This window comes from Rhinoraja longicauda, chromosome 35 (genome assembly GCF_053455715.1).
Source record: "Rhinoraja longicauda isolate Sanriku21f chromosome 35, sRhiLon1.1, whole genome shotgun sequence".
In the NCBI taxonomy this organism is placed as follows: domain Eukaryota; kingdom Metazoa; phylum Chordata; class Chondrichthyes; order Rajiformes; family Arhynchobatidae; genus Rhinoraja; species Rhinoraja longicauda.
In genome coordinates, this window is record NC_135987.1 from 11,669,790 (window position 1) to 11,686,048 (window position 16,259).

The 16,259-nt window shown below is 41.0% G+C and overlaps 1 protein-coding gene across 1 annotated transcript; it reads left to right on the top strand.

Moving 5' to 3' along the window:
• The first annotated feature begins 442 nt into the window (after positions 1-442).
• Positions 443-16,259, top strand: myoz1a (myozenin 1a). The gene is made up of 5 exons (XM_078428551.1): positions 443-534; positions 1,186-1,355; positions 7,261-7,513; positions 9,235-9,418; positions 16,028-16,259. The coding sequence occupies exons 1-5, from the start codon at positions 459-461 to the stop codon at positions 16,257-16,259; spliced, it is 915 nt and encodes a 304-aa protein (XP_078284677.1). The 5' UTR covers positions 443-458.

Below are 16,259 nucleotides of genomic sequence, written 5' to 3' on the forward strand. Positions count from 1 at the left end.
ATATCCCAGCAGATTTTTAAAAGGTAAGTCACCACAAACATCTCCATATTATAAGATAATGTTGGATAGTCTTGGCAGTGGTTGTATCTCCCTGGATTTGGAAAAGGAGTTCAGAGCTTTACATGGTTGACCTAATATAAGGGTAACTGTTCTCTTTCAATATCTTTGTCATATAAATGTTTGAAAATAGGAATAAGATTGAACATTTTATTTACCCTCTTGCATGCATTCCTTGTTGTGGATTCAGTATGTACTCAATATGTCAAGATCAAAACATTTGTGTTTCTTAAGTCACTAATTTTGGAGTACTTAATGAGAATCAGTCAAAATGTGAATGCTTTTGGCAGTAGTCAGTGCGCACCGTTAGAAATGTTCCCCTGGGTGTAAATGTCATTGCCAATGCGTGTGGTTTCTTTTCTTCATCCTTCAGTGGCAAGAAAGGACAGACTCCATCGACCATGCCGTTAGCTGGGACACCCGCGCCCTCCAAGAGGAAAAAGTCATCGAGAACCATTATAAAAACGTTGAAGGATGGTAGGTCCAAGACATGAGAAATCTCTCCACAAACATCTAGGATCACAGCCTTCCCCATAAAGATACCAAGCTCTTCCAAAAAAAGCTGAAGCGGTTACTCGGATTACAGGGTCATTTATCTTGGTGGTTGTATTTATCCGCAGCTGATTTGCAATGCGGTAAACTGTGAAATGGAGTTTCTGCCCAGTGCCGGCATTTCTATGATTAGTTGTGGCTGATATGGAATAGCTGGCCTTTTATCGTTTAAGTGAGACGTTTTGCAGGCTGCGTCTTATTAATAAACACCTAATTTCCCCCTAGATTAAAAAAAAAAAAGATTCACCGATTGGTTGATTGGCCGACAATGAAACATGGGAATATTTTTGGATATCCTTTTAATCTGAGCCTGCTGCAAACTTTGGCAAAAACCTGTCCAGAGCCAGAGATCTCCCCTCTCCTCTCAGGAGTACACGCCAGTCCTTCGAGCTGGCGAACGCAAACAGCTGAAGATGTGTGTGATTTACGGAGTGCAATGTCTGTGATATGTGCCGCGCTCGCCTGTAATTTCAGCCAAGGAGAGAGGAATTGGCGAGCGCACAGTTCAATAAATACCCAGCGCCAAAGGTGTCGCTGATAACTCTTTCACTATTTTAAACATATTTTCTATCACAGCCGGGGCCGAGATCAACTTCGGGAAAAAGATCAGCATCCCTCGGGATGTGATGTTGGAGGAACTGTCCCTCTTGAAGAATAAAGGGTCGCAGATGTTTAAAGAACGGCAGCGCAGGGTCGAGAGGTTCATCTATGAGTCACATCCCGACGTCTTTAACCCAGATTCGATGGTAGGCATTTCTTCCTTCAGGATGTTACCAGTTAAAACCCAACCTCAGAACAAATCTTGGAAACAACATGTTCCCACATATCCTTACCACTCAGGCTACCTCTCCATTTCTCCTTGTGTATTTTCTAATGGCTGATAGTGAACATCTACCATTTAAGATAAAGGGAATCCCAATACAAGATGTGGAGTAGCCGCAGGCTGTTATCACATCTCCAGCCTTGTCCCAATGATGTATATACACCTTCATCTTCAGGATCCCAATCCAGGTGAAGTATGTTAACCCGAAATGTCGACCGTCCATTTCCCTCCAAAGATGGTGATGGATTCAATGACTTCCACCTGCGAATTACTTGTTGCTCCTGATTCAAGCATCTACACCCTCTTGTGTGCCAGCATCCTCAGGTACGAGGTATGCTAACCTGAACATAGATGTTCAAGTGGCTTCACCATTCCTCCCCGAACCACATCATGCACTGTTGGGACAAATCCAAAGCATCCCTGAGAGAGAAATTATCTCTGACTTTCATCTTCCGTTGTTAAGGTCCTTCTCAATTGATTGTCCCCTGGCCGTGCTAACCACGCCTCTGACAAGAAGAATGAGGTCCCTCTTATAACAAGATGGACACCCGGTTTCAGTCTACCCTGTCCATTTCCCAACCACACCAAGCAGGACTTGAGGATTCCACTCAATCCTGTGATCACACTGCATTGATAGTTCCATTCCCCCCATGAACCAAGCTTCTATCATCCATAAAGCCAATCTTCTGCTCATTCTCATTAAACATCTATATCAACTTCTCTTCCAGATACCCATGTGTGTTATGATAAGTGGTCCCACCTCCCCTTCATAATGAACATGATCAACTTTAAACTGCAAAATTTGGCATTTCCCCAATTAACTGTTTAACATCACCACCCAATCATCGCATCACATCTTTGCATACTGTTTTGGGGTAATACATTTTTATTATACGTCCTCCAAAAAGGTGTATTTACAAGCATTTTGTGGTGAAAAATCACAGAAATATTTTCCCCATTACATACAGAAAGAATTATATTTGTCAATTGGTTTGAAATTTCTGCAGACAGGTTGTTATTCAGAGCCATCTCTTCTTGAGATGAAGACATGGAATAAAATGAAAATAACATCAAAATAAGAAATCCTCTCATCCATAGAGAATGGATTTTGTGCTATGAGTGATATTTAATTTGCTCATACTTTAAAATTAGGATTGGGCAGATTGATAAAATATTTAAAAATAAAATGCTCTTTTGCTAGTGTGGCCCGGTGATAATTCATGGACACTTGTACGAGCAATCTGACCGATCAAACCCAAGTATTACAGATTAGAAACTATTTTGCTGACATGGTAAAAAAAAGAGAAACCTGAAATTACAGTAACAAGAGGAATGCGAAGAATAAGATAGCCATTGGAAATAGCGACCTGGCCTGGCGGAGGCCAGAGAAAAGGCAAGACGCCAGGCAGTTTTAGATAAGGGTCTTTATTAGGCTGTGAGCTCCTGCTCACAGCGTAGTCCACCTAGGGATGAGCCACGCCTCCCAACGGGCTGGCTTTTAACCCCTTACGCCTGTCCGTCACGTGATGAGGGGGCTGACCGAAAGAGTGGCCTGATCCCCAGGGACCGCCACAGGACCCCTCCCCAAGAACCGGAGGTACAAAACGGACAGGAGGGCGCACGAGGCGACCAGCCCGGGTGCGCACCATGACCGGCGCAGGGACCGGCGACTGACCGACAGGTGGAGGGGTCGTAGCAGACACTGGCGGGGGTAACGTGGACGGGGGGACTATTTCCAATGGCTATCTTATTCTTCGCATTCCTCTTGTTACTGTAATTTCAGGTTTCTCTTTTTTTTTACCACATCAGCAAAATAGTTTCTAATCTGTAATACTTGGGTTTGATCGGTCAGATTGCTCGTACAAGTGTCCGTGAATTATCACCGTAGACATTAGTGAACCTATCATTACAATGTGGACTCTGTGTACACTAAGCAATTATAATACAATCTTCAGTGAGAGAGACATGTTCCAAGGCATACTGAATGAATTCATAAAGAATTGACTCCTTACCTATTGTAGCACCAGCCTCTGCATGATATACTTCACTCCTGATTTTAAGCCATGTTGAGTGTTTTCCAAGAATACTTTACACCATGCCAACTTGTATCACAATTTCAAACACGCTAGATCTGCTCACCATCTGATTTAATCCATCTGATTGACATCCAGCCTCATTGTCACCCTTATCCAATTTACATTATTTTCATTTTCTTTTCTCTTGAAGTTGATGCATAAATTAATTTTATCACCATAATTTGGTCTAAATTAAAATTTATAGAATTTTAATCCAAGAAGAGGATTAGGCTGAGGGGAGACCTGATAGAAGTATGAGTGGCATACATCGTCATGCAGATTGAATTAATAAAGTTGGAAAAAATTAGCCAAGGGAATGAATTCATGGGGTGCATTTGGGATAATTTTTTTAGAGGAATATATTATAGATCCAGCAAAAAACAGGTTACCTTGGATCTGATAATGAGAAATGTAGCAGGTTTTTAATTATTAACCACAGTGAAAGATCATAGCATGATAATATTTTGTAATTAATTTGAGAGGGAGAAATTTGGGTCAGAAACAGTTGTGTTTAACTTAAAACAAGGAATTAAAATGAATGTGGATTTAATTGGCTATAGTTGACTGGACTGATAAATTAGTGGGAAAGACAATTGATGGTAAAGGCAAATTTGTAAGAAGGTAATTCATAACACTCAGCAAATTTATCATAGTAAAGAGAAACATTTCCATGGAAAGGATGAACCAAGTAGAGCTAACCAAGAAATTGAACAAAGTTATTTAAAGAGAAAACATATAGAGGCAAACATCAGCTGTGGACCTGAAGACTGGGCTAAATTCGGCCTCAGGCAAAGGAGGCCATCATAGTAATAAAATAGAGAAAATAAACTATGAGAGCAAATATATGGGAGTGTAAACCTGGACAATAAGAGGTTCTTTCAGGATGTGTAAAGGAAGAATGAAGTCTGTGATCATTGGCACCTTAAAGAATGAACTTGTGAAATAGTTTTGAGGTAGATGTGACAGAGGAATTAAACGGAGACTTTGCACCCATTTGTATAGTGGAAGATATGACAAACATCTCATTAATACTGAATGTTGAGGGGTGGAATTAAATACCTTCACCATCACAAGAGGTTTAGAATGAAGCCAACTAATGGGGAGAATGGCTGATTATTTCTTGGCCCAGATGGCTTGTATAATAGAACCCTAAAAGAAATAGCTATTGAGGTCATGGATGCACTAATATCTTTCACAAATCCTTTGGTTCTGGAGAAGTGTCGCAGTATTAGACAACTGCTAATTTGACACCCTTACCCTTAAGATTCTTTTGGGGTTCAGCAGGAAAACATTGAAAGGATATTTCCTCTCATGGGGAATATGTTAAGCAGTAGTCTCAGAAAGAAGGAAGAGCTGTTGTAAGCTTGATGTCTCTCACACGTATGTGAATCTTTAGAACTACTGACCACAGAGAGATGTGGGCAAATGTCTAATCTGTATAGGAATCAAGACTGATGGAAAGTGGTATCCAGGAATATTATCCAGGTATCACCTATGATCCAACACTCCTCGATAATGAATGGCGGTCCAAGCTTGAGGGGCTAAATGACCTACTCCTGTTCCTACTTCTGATGGTCTTCTGGTCTTACAGAAGGTTAGAGGTCTGAACAAGAGATTAAAACCCGATTATAAATTGACTGCTTAGATCCTACATGAGATGCTTTCCAGAACTATTCCTTATTTTTTCTTCTTTTTTTTCCTAAGTTCAGTAGTCTTGAAGTCAGACAATGAGTAAATGCTAAATGCATTGACCTGAAGTTCCATTGCTGTTCAAAAGTGGGTCAATATCCTTTGTGGAGACAGGATATGCAGACTGATGCTTTTAACACTGATCCAATAATCCCCTCTTTCAAGCTCAGTGATACTGATCTTCTATAGAGCAAATTCAAGCTCAAATTTAGTCTCTGGGAAAGAATGATCAGAATATGAAAGTTAACTAAAAGGACATATACAGCACAAACAAAACTGAGAAAAGTGAATTAAATTTAAACAAAAGTAAACCAGAATCAATGGAACTATGATTCCTCTCTAATTAGTAGATACCAGACTAACAGGCTAGATCAATGCAATCCAATGGGCCACGCTATCCAGTTAATTACAGAATAATTTACAGTCATTGGTACAACTCCAAATATCCGTGTTGCTATATACTTGTAGTCTGCAGCAAAGGCCAGATAATTTTATGCCACTTTGCAGATACTATTAAAATCACATTGCATGTAGCTTTAGCCATCTATCAGGATTAGTGATGCAGAACAAATGGTGTTTAATAATAAAAAAGACTGTTACTATAAGTAACATGTTGGCTGATTAGATACATACCTCATCTGTCAACAAGGTCATTCATCATAATCATTGTTCCTATGATGCCGACAAGCAATTGATAGTATCGCGTAGAACAGGTGAATAGACTAGATAGACTTGGTTCATCTTTCATGGTAAAATAGAGTAATGCAGAAGAGAAACTTTAATGCACAGATTTACAGGTTTTTAATGTAGATCTGGATAGGGATAAAGAATTCTCAGTAACCAAATTGGCAATTAGTTCATAGTTAGTGGACTAACAGTGGCACAGCTGTACAGCGCTAGAGACCTGGATTCAACCCTGACTAAGGGTGCAGTCTGTACAGAGTTTATATGTTCTTCCTGTGATCAGGTGGGTTTTCTCCAGATGTTCCGGTTTCCTCACACATTCCAAAATCGTGCAGGTTTATAGGTTAATTGCATGGACTTAGTGGGCTGAAGGGTCAGTTTCCATGCTGTATCTCTAAACTAAACTATACTAATTTCAGTATTGGGTAACGCCATGGAGGAGGGATAGAAAAATATTGATCTATAAGCATCTTGTCAGGACATATGAGGTTGCGATGGGAGACGGGAGACTGAAATGACTTAGGATGGGTTATTGCAATGAAAGAACAGAAGTTATTTGATAATGGAAAATATTTTGTCCAGTGGATCCTATGTAACCTATTTCCAGTTCATTGCTCAATTGTTGAAATCTGAAGGGAAAATGGATCAATTACTAAAAAAATGGTTTGAGGAGAGTGATGGGATGATGGCATTGGGTGAATTGCAACTCAATAGAAGAACATTTCTAAATGAAGTAACATTAGGATGGCGGACCTAAATGAAAGAAATGACATGGCTCATGGAGATCTAAAAGGGAAATGTGTCAGAGGGAGAGATATTCAGGTTGGTCTGTGGTAGATTTTGATTAGAGTATTGAGGAAATATTTTGAGAGGAAAATTTCATCTCACACTTTAGTTCTTCCATTGGCAGCATTTGCATAGTTAGTGAACTATTCCAAGGCACCAAGACCCTGCTCCACTTCTGGTTTAATGTGGACGCAGCCCGAACCATCACGCAAACCAAACCTCCCTTCCATTGACTCCATTTGCACTTCACGCTGTCTCTGGAAGGCCACCAGCATAAGTAAGAACCAGTCTCACCCCGGACACTCCGTCTTCTCCTCTCTCCCATTAGGTATAGAAGTGTGAAAATGTGTATCTCCAGATTCAGGGACAGTTTCTTCCCAGCTGATATCAGGCAATTGAACCATCCTATCACTAACTAGAGTGTGATCCTGACCAACCATTTACCTCATTGAAGACCCTCAGATTGACTTTAATTGAATTTTACCTTGTACTTGCATGATTCCCTTTATCCTCTATCTGTACACCATCTGTACACCATGGACGGCTTGATTGTAAAGTTTCTTGTTTTTTTTCTTTGCTATTTTAATTTTCCAGGAAAACTTTCAGAAATTCCTTCCTGGTTCTGGTGTTGTGTTGACGACTGGGCCAGGTGGTATTCAGATAATGGACTCCAAATTCCGAAGCGGGCACAGCCAGTATGGATCACATGCAAAGGGCACAGCACCGGCGCCATACCCCAAACCTCAGCATCTTGCTGCTGTCTCCGGGATCATTGGAAAACATGGAGGTGGCCAAGGAGAAGGAGGAAGCGGCGAGGCTGGAGGTGCAGCGGGAAGTGGGGTTCAGGGTAAGCATGTGAATGAGGTTCACCCTAACAAAATCAAGTAGCCCTTGCAGAAAGTGTCGAGGACCTGAGGAAATCACACTTGAGCCTTGTCAGTAAACATGCGAGGTTCTCTGAAGCTGTTCATCTGTCAGAATCTTAGCAATTCCACCTCATGATGCATGTTTGAATTAGAGGAAGGGATTAATTGGGATAAATGATAGAAAAACCAAGGGGCAGTTTTGTTGTGTCTTGGAGTGAGAGAGGTCAATCTATCTCCGAAGAGTCACCATTCTAGTGACCCCACAGTCTACAGAAGGCTTGGAAATGCCAATGAGAATGAGACATCCATGTCGCTTGAGAATTAGATGACATGTCTACATATTACACAGTAAGCAGAGCTGCTCAGAAAATAAAGATGCTAACCAATTTGAAAGTAATTTAAAACTTGTATGATGCTCAGGCATTGAATTAGTTAAAATTGTATTTGTCAGGCCAAGAAACAGCAAGAGTAATGTTAACCCAGACCAATGTGTGTAAAGTTAGGAAGTAAAATGGATTCTATGATGCCTTTCAAAACTTCAAAATATCCCAGCACATTTTTCAGCCAATTAACTTGTTTTGGAATTGATCCTTAGTTATGAATGGATTGAACTGCTTCATATATTTTCCAGAATTGCATTATTTTTTTAGTCAGGATTTTCATAGAATTTGCGATTTGTGAAGAACTTGGGAAAAGTGAAGCAATTCTTATCTTTCAATTGGTAACAATTGGTAACAAAATTGGTAACAAAAAGGAAGCATATTTTTCTGGACATCGTTGGGAATGTGACTGGCAGTGACAATGGCACATTTATGTCCCTGCCGAACTAGAGAGAAGACAATGTTGGGTCTTCTCCTTGAGTAGAGGTGCTGAAGGCCAATCGACAGATGGGACTTGGGCAAGCTACCTGAAAACGCTTCGCAACAACTGCAGATTTTAGTCATTGGCCTCACTCTCTGGAGAATAGAATGAGAATCATCAATCTATAGCTTGCTTATGATTGTATTTAGCTGTAGTTCCCCCTCGGATAATTGACCTTGTGTTCAGGGAGACACATTGATGATTTGACTCATGACTAGGCGATGAAATTAAAGATGTTCATGTCATAGGAGCAGAATTAGGTCATTCGATCCATCAAGTCTACTCTGTCATTCAGTCATAGTTGATCTATCTTTCCTTCTCAACCCCATTCTCCTGCCATCTCCCCATAATCTTTGACACCTTTACTAAACAAGAATCTGTCACTCGCCGCTTTAAAAATACCCAATGACTTGGCCGCCTCATTTAAGATTCACCAAGGAAACCTTCCCTATATCTATCATGTCAATCCTAGTCAGGATTTCCCAATTAAATCACATCTCATTCTTCTTAACACTTGAGTAAAGGCAAATCTTACTTAATCTTTCCCCATAAGGCAATTCCATCATTCCTGGAATCATGTAACCTACTCCAACATCTATTTCATGTTATGTCCTTAAAAGCCCAGGAACTGTGTAAATCCAATTGCATTGTGTATAGTCATATTAATGGGTACTGGTAATCTTTGGTCTCTGCTCTCCTGGTGATCAGGATTATGTGAATGTTAAAATGGCATTATCAGGAATGTTAAAATGGCATTATCAGGAATGTTAAAATGGCATCACGTCTAAATGCATGATTGCTCAGCCCCTCACTTTTTACTGTGCTGTTTGCTCCCCAACAGGTGGTGGTGATGAAGGGAAGGGAGTTGGAGCAGGAGGCAAAAAGCACACATCGGTAATCAAAACCTATTTATCACCCTGGGAACATGCCATGGGGAATGATGCAGATTTGAAGTCCACCATGAATCTTCACATGGCGTTACCAGGTTCTGCAACCAAACTTTGTGTCTACAAGTCTTTCAACAGGTGAGGTTCCTGTCATGTTATAACTAGTTACCCAGTAATTAAATCACATTGAAGGAGATTTTTATCCCCTTCTCCTTTGGTTGATTATCTGTCCAATTACAGGAAATGAAGACAAGGGAGTATGATATGGGTAGAAAGGATGGGAGAGATGTGGGGGCAGGTGTGGCATATGGGTATGAAATCCATTCTGTCTGGAGTGAAAATCCTCCCAACTCAATCAGTGCATGTGCGATGATGTTGGCACTCTCGGGCTTTCCCAGCAACTTAGTCCTGGTCTTCGAAGGAGGAAGCGTGGTGATCTCAGGCTTCTACCTGCAGTTCGCCCCCGTCTCGAGAGGATCTGCTGGTAGTACAGGATTCTTCCTGGCAGCTCAACTTTGGGTTTGGAAAGGCTACACTGGAGGTCTCTGGATTATTCCGGCAGCCAGTCTTTGCCTCTGTGAGTGTGGGTGCAGTCCCTCGTTGTCTGTGGGCAGGTAGAGTTTCAGGCAACTCAGGCTTGCCCTGGCCATTCAGTCTTAGCCTCAGGTAGAGGTGCAGGCTATTTTGGGCTTCTTTCCTGGCAGTCTGGTCTTGACTACACAGTGGCGCTGGTGGTCTCGGGTCTGTCACAGTGGCTCAGTCTTCTTCATACCTGCAACGGGGGAACACAACTGGGAGGGAGGCAGCCTCCCTTCCTCCCATCTTCCTTCTCCTTTTTCCACGTTCTCTTCTACTTCCTCTCTCATCCTCTCCCTTCTCCCAATCTCCCTCTCTGGCTTGAAATCCTGGGTTTTATAGAGAGTACGTTGACAAGGTAAAAAGTGGCCAACCAATAGCAATAATGCTGGGAATTGGTCTCTCCTGGTCGGTCACCCTCTTAAAGGGATCAGAGCGGCACGCAAGGGAGATGGCACTATCACAAACGGTATGATAGCTCAAAAGAACAGTTCTGAGGAAATTTACTATGGTTTTACCAGGCTGGAGAATTATAGTTACATGGGGAGACCAATCAGGCCAGCATTGTTTACTTTGGAATTTACGAGGTTGCGGGCCAATTTAATTGAGGTGTTCAGTTATGAGAAACTATTAGGCACAGTGGCACAGCTAGTTGACCCACTGCCTCAACACCAGAGACCAGGTTCAATCCTGATCTTGCTTGCCATCCGTGTGGAATTTGCATGTTCTCTTCTGACTGCATGGATTTTCTCTGGTGCTTTGATTTTCTCCCACATCTTAAATACATGCAAGTTGCTAGATTAATTTGCCCCAATGTGTCAGTTAGTGGTAGAATCTGGTGTGTAAAATTGTGTGGTTAATGATCGGTGTGGACTCGATGAACTGAAGGACCTGCTTCTGCATGGTATCATTGCTCTAAGTTTCCATGGTGTGCAAACGACTGAAGTTTGTTTTTTCTCTCTTTTTCTTTATTTGCTTACTTGCATGTATCATTTGGTTCCTTCCAAATTCTATCAGAATTTGTCCAGGCACCAAAGTGGTTTCTTATTGTGAATTCCTTCAAGAGGCTAGCATATGATTGCTTTTACATGCATTAAGTTACCCAAGAGAATGAAGATGTGACAGTGAAGAAGTGCAATAGATACACACATGGACCTCCAAAAGGCACTTCATGAGTAACCAAGGTGCATGAGTAACCACATCAGAATTAATCAAAAAACTGTGAAACAGACAAACTGTGGAACAATTCAGCATGGTTCTCTTTGCTAATGTTTTCTGTACTTTCAATTTCAATCCTCTTTCCATCCATTAAGAGAGGCATGAGGTGGTGTTCCCAGATCCATAAAACCATGTCCTAATTCAGCGATAGACACAAAATGCTGGAGCAACTCAGCGGGACAGGCAGCATCTCTGGAGAGAAGGAATGGGTGATGTTTCAGGTCAAGACCCTTCTTCAGACTTCAGACATCAGAGATGCTGCCCACCCCGCTGGGTTACTCCAGCATTTTGTGTCTATCTTTGGTTTAAACCAGTATCTGCAGTTCCTTCATACACATCCTAATTCAGCGACTACTCTTGGTCAAGTGACTAATATTTCCACAATTACCATCTGGGCAGGCAGCTCATGGATAGTTATAACATAGAAAATACATATATCTTGTATATGAAAATAGGAGGAGGCTGATTATGCTCTCAATTCTGCCATTAAATATCATTCAACCACTTTTTTTTTGCCCAATTACATATCCCTTGATCTCTTTGACAATGATTACATTCTAAATATTAACAAAGAATTACTCTACGCATAGCTGTATGCATCTATGATAGATGTTTTTACTCTTCATTACCTCTGAGATGTTCAATCATTTAGAAAATGGCGATCTTCCCAGTGGAGGTGTCCTGGGAGCAGGCTAAGGCTATTTCTGTCGGCATTTTCATCTAACAGGCATGTGAAGTAAGCTGGTGTATTCCAAATGTAGCCAAAGGTACTTATGTTCTATCTCCCTTGCTCCTCTCCTCCTCCACCTCAGACCTGGGTAGCCTGTTGTAATTGCCTAAGTTCTTTTCCAGTTAGAAAATGTCTAGAATGGGGTACTCCATTTTCTGACCCAAGAGCAATCCCTTGCCATAGCACTAAGTTCTGCATGGAACCACCAGATCCCAACCTTTCCACCAGATTTTGACATTCTGTTGGTGCAGTTCATTCTACCCTGAAAATGAATGAAACACTGGATTGGGGAAAGAATGTGGAGCCACTGTTTTCTGAAGAAAGGATCCTGCTTTCAGGAATGTTTTCATATTTCTCTTGACCTCTTTGAGCAACACTAGGTAATATAAATGAAAGCCCTGTTGCAGGTGTCCATATTTGTATGTGCAACCAGAATTAGAGCTAGGAATGAAGTGAGGAAACACATCACTCTGGTAAATATTTGTAAATTCCAGTTCTTAGTTGACTGGTAAATTTCTGTTACAAGGTATTAAGGATTGTCAAATATGAGGCTGTTGTCACAAGTCAATCCTACAGTCACTGATTATCGGAAAGGTCTGAGAGGCTGAATGACCTTTAGATCCAATGTGCAGCTTAAAGGAGGTGCAGGTAGTTGCCAGCGGTCATTCCAACAAAACCAGTAGACTGAAGGTGGCGGTTGTAGGGGTGACGGCTTGGGGAGAAGACATTTTGTGTGTAGAAAATGCTTGTGTCACAAGTCTTGTTGCTTCGAACAACTGCCCAGATTGCACTGTCTTCAGCAGCACTTTGGTTACAAAGACCAGCTGGCCAAAAACAAGCCCACCCTTCAACTAGCAGATGATTAACAAACGCAGGCTCAGAGTGACTAGAGCTAATTTTGTAGCCACCAATAAATGTAGAGTAATATGGACATGAAAGAACAGTTTTGCATGTAACCGTCCCAAAGACGATGAGAGTTTGAAAACTACACTGCCAAAAGTCTCTAATATCTGTGTGACCTGATCAGTATTCTTAAATTAGACTTTTGCCCTGTGACTTGATATAGCTGTGTCACTGGATATGGTGGCTTAGTTTTGAAATCAATCCACATTCTTCCTGTAGAGCTGCCTCACTTAAAGGACTTCAGACTCCTTGGAAAATGAAATAAATATCAAATGCACTTTCTGCAAAAATGGCGTCATATTGGGAAGTACTTGTAGTACAGAATTAAATAAATGGATGACAATCCAATGATTTACATTAATAATCCAGAGAAAAAAAAAAGACGCAAGGTGCTGATTCAACGGGTCAGGCAAAATCTCTGGAGAACATGGATAGGTGACATTTTGGGTTGGGACCCTTCTTCAGACTGCATTATTTATTCCTGACTCTAATTTCCGAGTCTGAAGAAGGGCCCCAACCCAAAACATTACCCATTGAGTCTGCAGAAGGGTCCCAACCCAAAACACCACCTATCAATGTTCTCCAGAGATGCTGCCTGACCTGCTGAGTTATTCCAGCACTTTGTATCTTTTTTCATAAACCGGCATCTGCAGTTCCTTATGTCTACATTTTATTGCTCTCATGCAAAATCTCCTCAAAATATGTCTACTTTGAAGAAGTTCTCATTTGTCTGAAGGTGGGGCCTTTATCCTTCTCTCATACTATCTATATTATCTCATATTATCTATAAGTATCCTTATCTCATACTTTTGATGTTTTAATCTCTGGCCTTTATCCAACCATCTGTCAATCCGAAACTGCCCTCACCTATATCCATCTATCATTTGTGTAGGAAAGAACTGCAGATACTGGTTTAAATCAAAGGTAGACACAAAATGCTGGAGTAACTCAGGCAGGACAGGCAGCATTTCTGGAGAGAAGTCTGAAGAAGGGTATCAATCCGAAACGTCACCCATTCCTTCTCTCCAGAGATGCTGCCTGTCCCGCTGAGTTATTCCAGCATTTTGTGTCAACCTTCCATCTATCACTTGCCAGGCTGTGTCCTGCCCCCATCTCTCTTCCAGTTTTCTTCCCCCTACTACAATCAGCCTGAAGGCCCAGATTGAGTGGATGTGGAAAGAACGTTTCCAGTAATGGGAGAGTCTAGAACCAGAGGGCACAGACTCAGAATAAAAGACCGTACCTTTAGAATGGAGATGAGGGGAATTTATTTAGCCGAAGGGTGGTGATTTGTGGAATTCATTGTCAGAAATGGCTGTGGAGGCCCAAAGATTTAAAGCAGAGATTGATAGGTTCTTGATTAGTAAGGGTATCAAAGATTATGGGAGAAGGCAAGAAAATGGAGTTGATAGGGAAAAATAGATCAACCATGAGTAGACTCAATGGGCCGAATGGCCTAATTCTGCTCCTATGTCTTTTGGTTTAAGAAGTTTCGACCTGAAACATCACCCATCCACATTCTCCTGAGATCAAGTCAAGTCAAGTCAAGTTTATTTGTCACATACATATACAAGATGTGCAGTGAAATGAAAGTGGCAACGCCTGCGGATTGTGCAAAACAGAATAGAGAAAAAAAAAATTAACACAAAAAAAAAATTAATACAGTGAATTAAATTAGTCCCTGGTGATATGAGAGTTAACAGTCCTGATGGCCTGTGGGAAGAAACTCCGTCTCATCCTCTCTGTTTTCACAGCGTGACAGTGGAGGCATTTGCCTGACTGTAGCAGCTGGAAGACCTGCTGAATTACTCCAGCACTTTGTGTCTTTTTCAGTTAGAGCAGAATTTTATTTCACGATAACTTGTATTCTTGTGACCAGAGCATCCGTCATTCTATCATTAAAGTCAAGCCAAGAGCTCAGCCTGGATTTAGTAAAGAGAGTGGAAGGGTAGGCCAGAAATAGCACTAGGCATACCTAAAAACGAATTGCCAACATGGCAAAATTGTAATATTAACTACATGAATGCCAAAAATATGGTTCAGTTGGCTTGTAAACAATAGTCAAATTCAACTCTCTGCAATCCTGCTTCTGTAATTGGTAGTAAACCACTAACATTTGGCCATGGGAAACATTAATCAAAGGAAAATGCTCCATCATTTGGAGTCATACTTCTCCAGGAAGATGGCTTCAGTTGCTGTAAGATAATCATCACGGTCTCATGATTCCAATAAGATTGTATCCTCGGCACAATTATTTTCAGATTCTTCATTGGGAATGACCATCTCCAAAGTGGGACAATCTAATCGCACCTTTGAAATCCAGAGACATTGCTATCACAGTTCTACAGGATCAACAGCCTAGGGAGTCACCATTTACTAGAAATTCAGTGAGACCACTCACATAAATGCCCCAGCCAGAAGAACAGATCCAAGGTTAAATTGACTCCTGTAGTGAATGAGTCACATCCTGACTCCCAAAACCTTTCCACCATCTGCAAAATGAAAGTCAGGAATATTATGGAATATTTATGGATGAGGGTGGCTTAATCAACACCTGAGGAGCTCAATATTATCTCAGACAAAACAGGGGGGTTGGATTGACACATTATTATATAATCATTCCCTCCTTCCACCGCTGCCACCATTTTTAAGATGCAATGTAATTACTCAATTTGGTTACTTTGAACAGCACCTGATAAATCTAATACCTCGTCACCAATAATGACAAGGAAAGTATGTACATAGCTATGCACATTACCGATACATTCCCTTCAAAATGATAAACCGTTCTGACTTCGAAATATTTTGTAATTTTTTCATTGTTACTAGGATTTAAATATTTAAATTCCATATCAAATAGTACCGTGGAAGTACGTTCATAATTGGTGATTCGCCATCCCAACTTAAGGCCAATTAGTGAAGGACAATAAGTGCTGACATTGCACCAGCAATGGCCACTTTCAATGAATGGAGATATTAAAGTTGTGGGGCATCTGATTTTTTAATATATCTGTCACTTTTGTATTTTTGTATTTTGTATTTTTAAACAACTTTGCACGTATTTACCTGCAATACAGGTGCATGCTATTTGCTCCATTGTATCCGTATAAGATGTTTGTGCTCCTCTCAGGGCTCTTACATTCATCCTGTTAATATTTCTATTCATTATTTTTCTTGCGTGTTATTGTCGCTGACTCATGTACATTTCAAATGACGACAGAATGTTATTATTCCTAAAGGATGAAACAAAGATCAGGAGCCAATTTAAAATATTGTCCGATGTAATAATTAAACTCAAACATATTTAAAATCCCTTGCAGAACTGCAATGCCCTATGGAGGGTTTGATAAGGCAGCGAAACTGATGACTTTTCAGCTGCCAGAATTTGAGGCAGCTCTTCCAGAACCTGAGCCCATGCTTGTGTTCCACCAAGATATCAGCACTCGGCCTAATTTTAACAGGACCCCTCTGGGCTGGACTCCAACAAGCACAGAGAATTTGGTTAACCTTGGAATAGATCTCGAGTTTAACGCTGAAACTGATGACCTGTAG

What these genes read in the sequence shown, in the direction of transcription:
- myoz1a (XM_078428551.1), top strand. Translation starts at nt 459, where the DNA reads ATGCCGTTAGCTGGGACACCCGCGCCCTCCAAGAGGAAAAAGTCATCG. An exon ending in TCTTTAACCCAGATTCGATG is followed by an intron (nt 1,356 to 7,260) that starts GTAGGCATTTCT and finishes TTAATTTTCCAG; the next exon opens with GAAAACTTTCAGAAATTCCT. An exon ending in GTCTACAAGTCTTTCAACAG is followed by an intron (nt 9,419 to 16,027) that starts GTGAGGTTCCTG and finishes AATCCCTTGCAG; the next exon opens with AACTGCAATGCCCTATGGAG.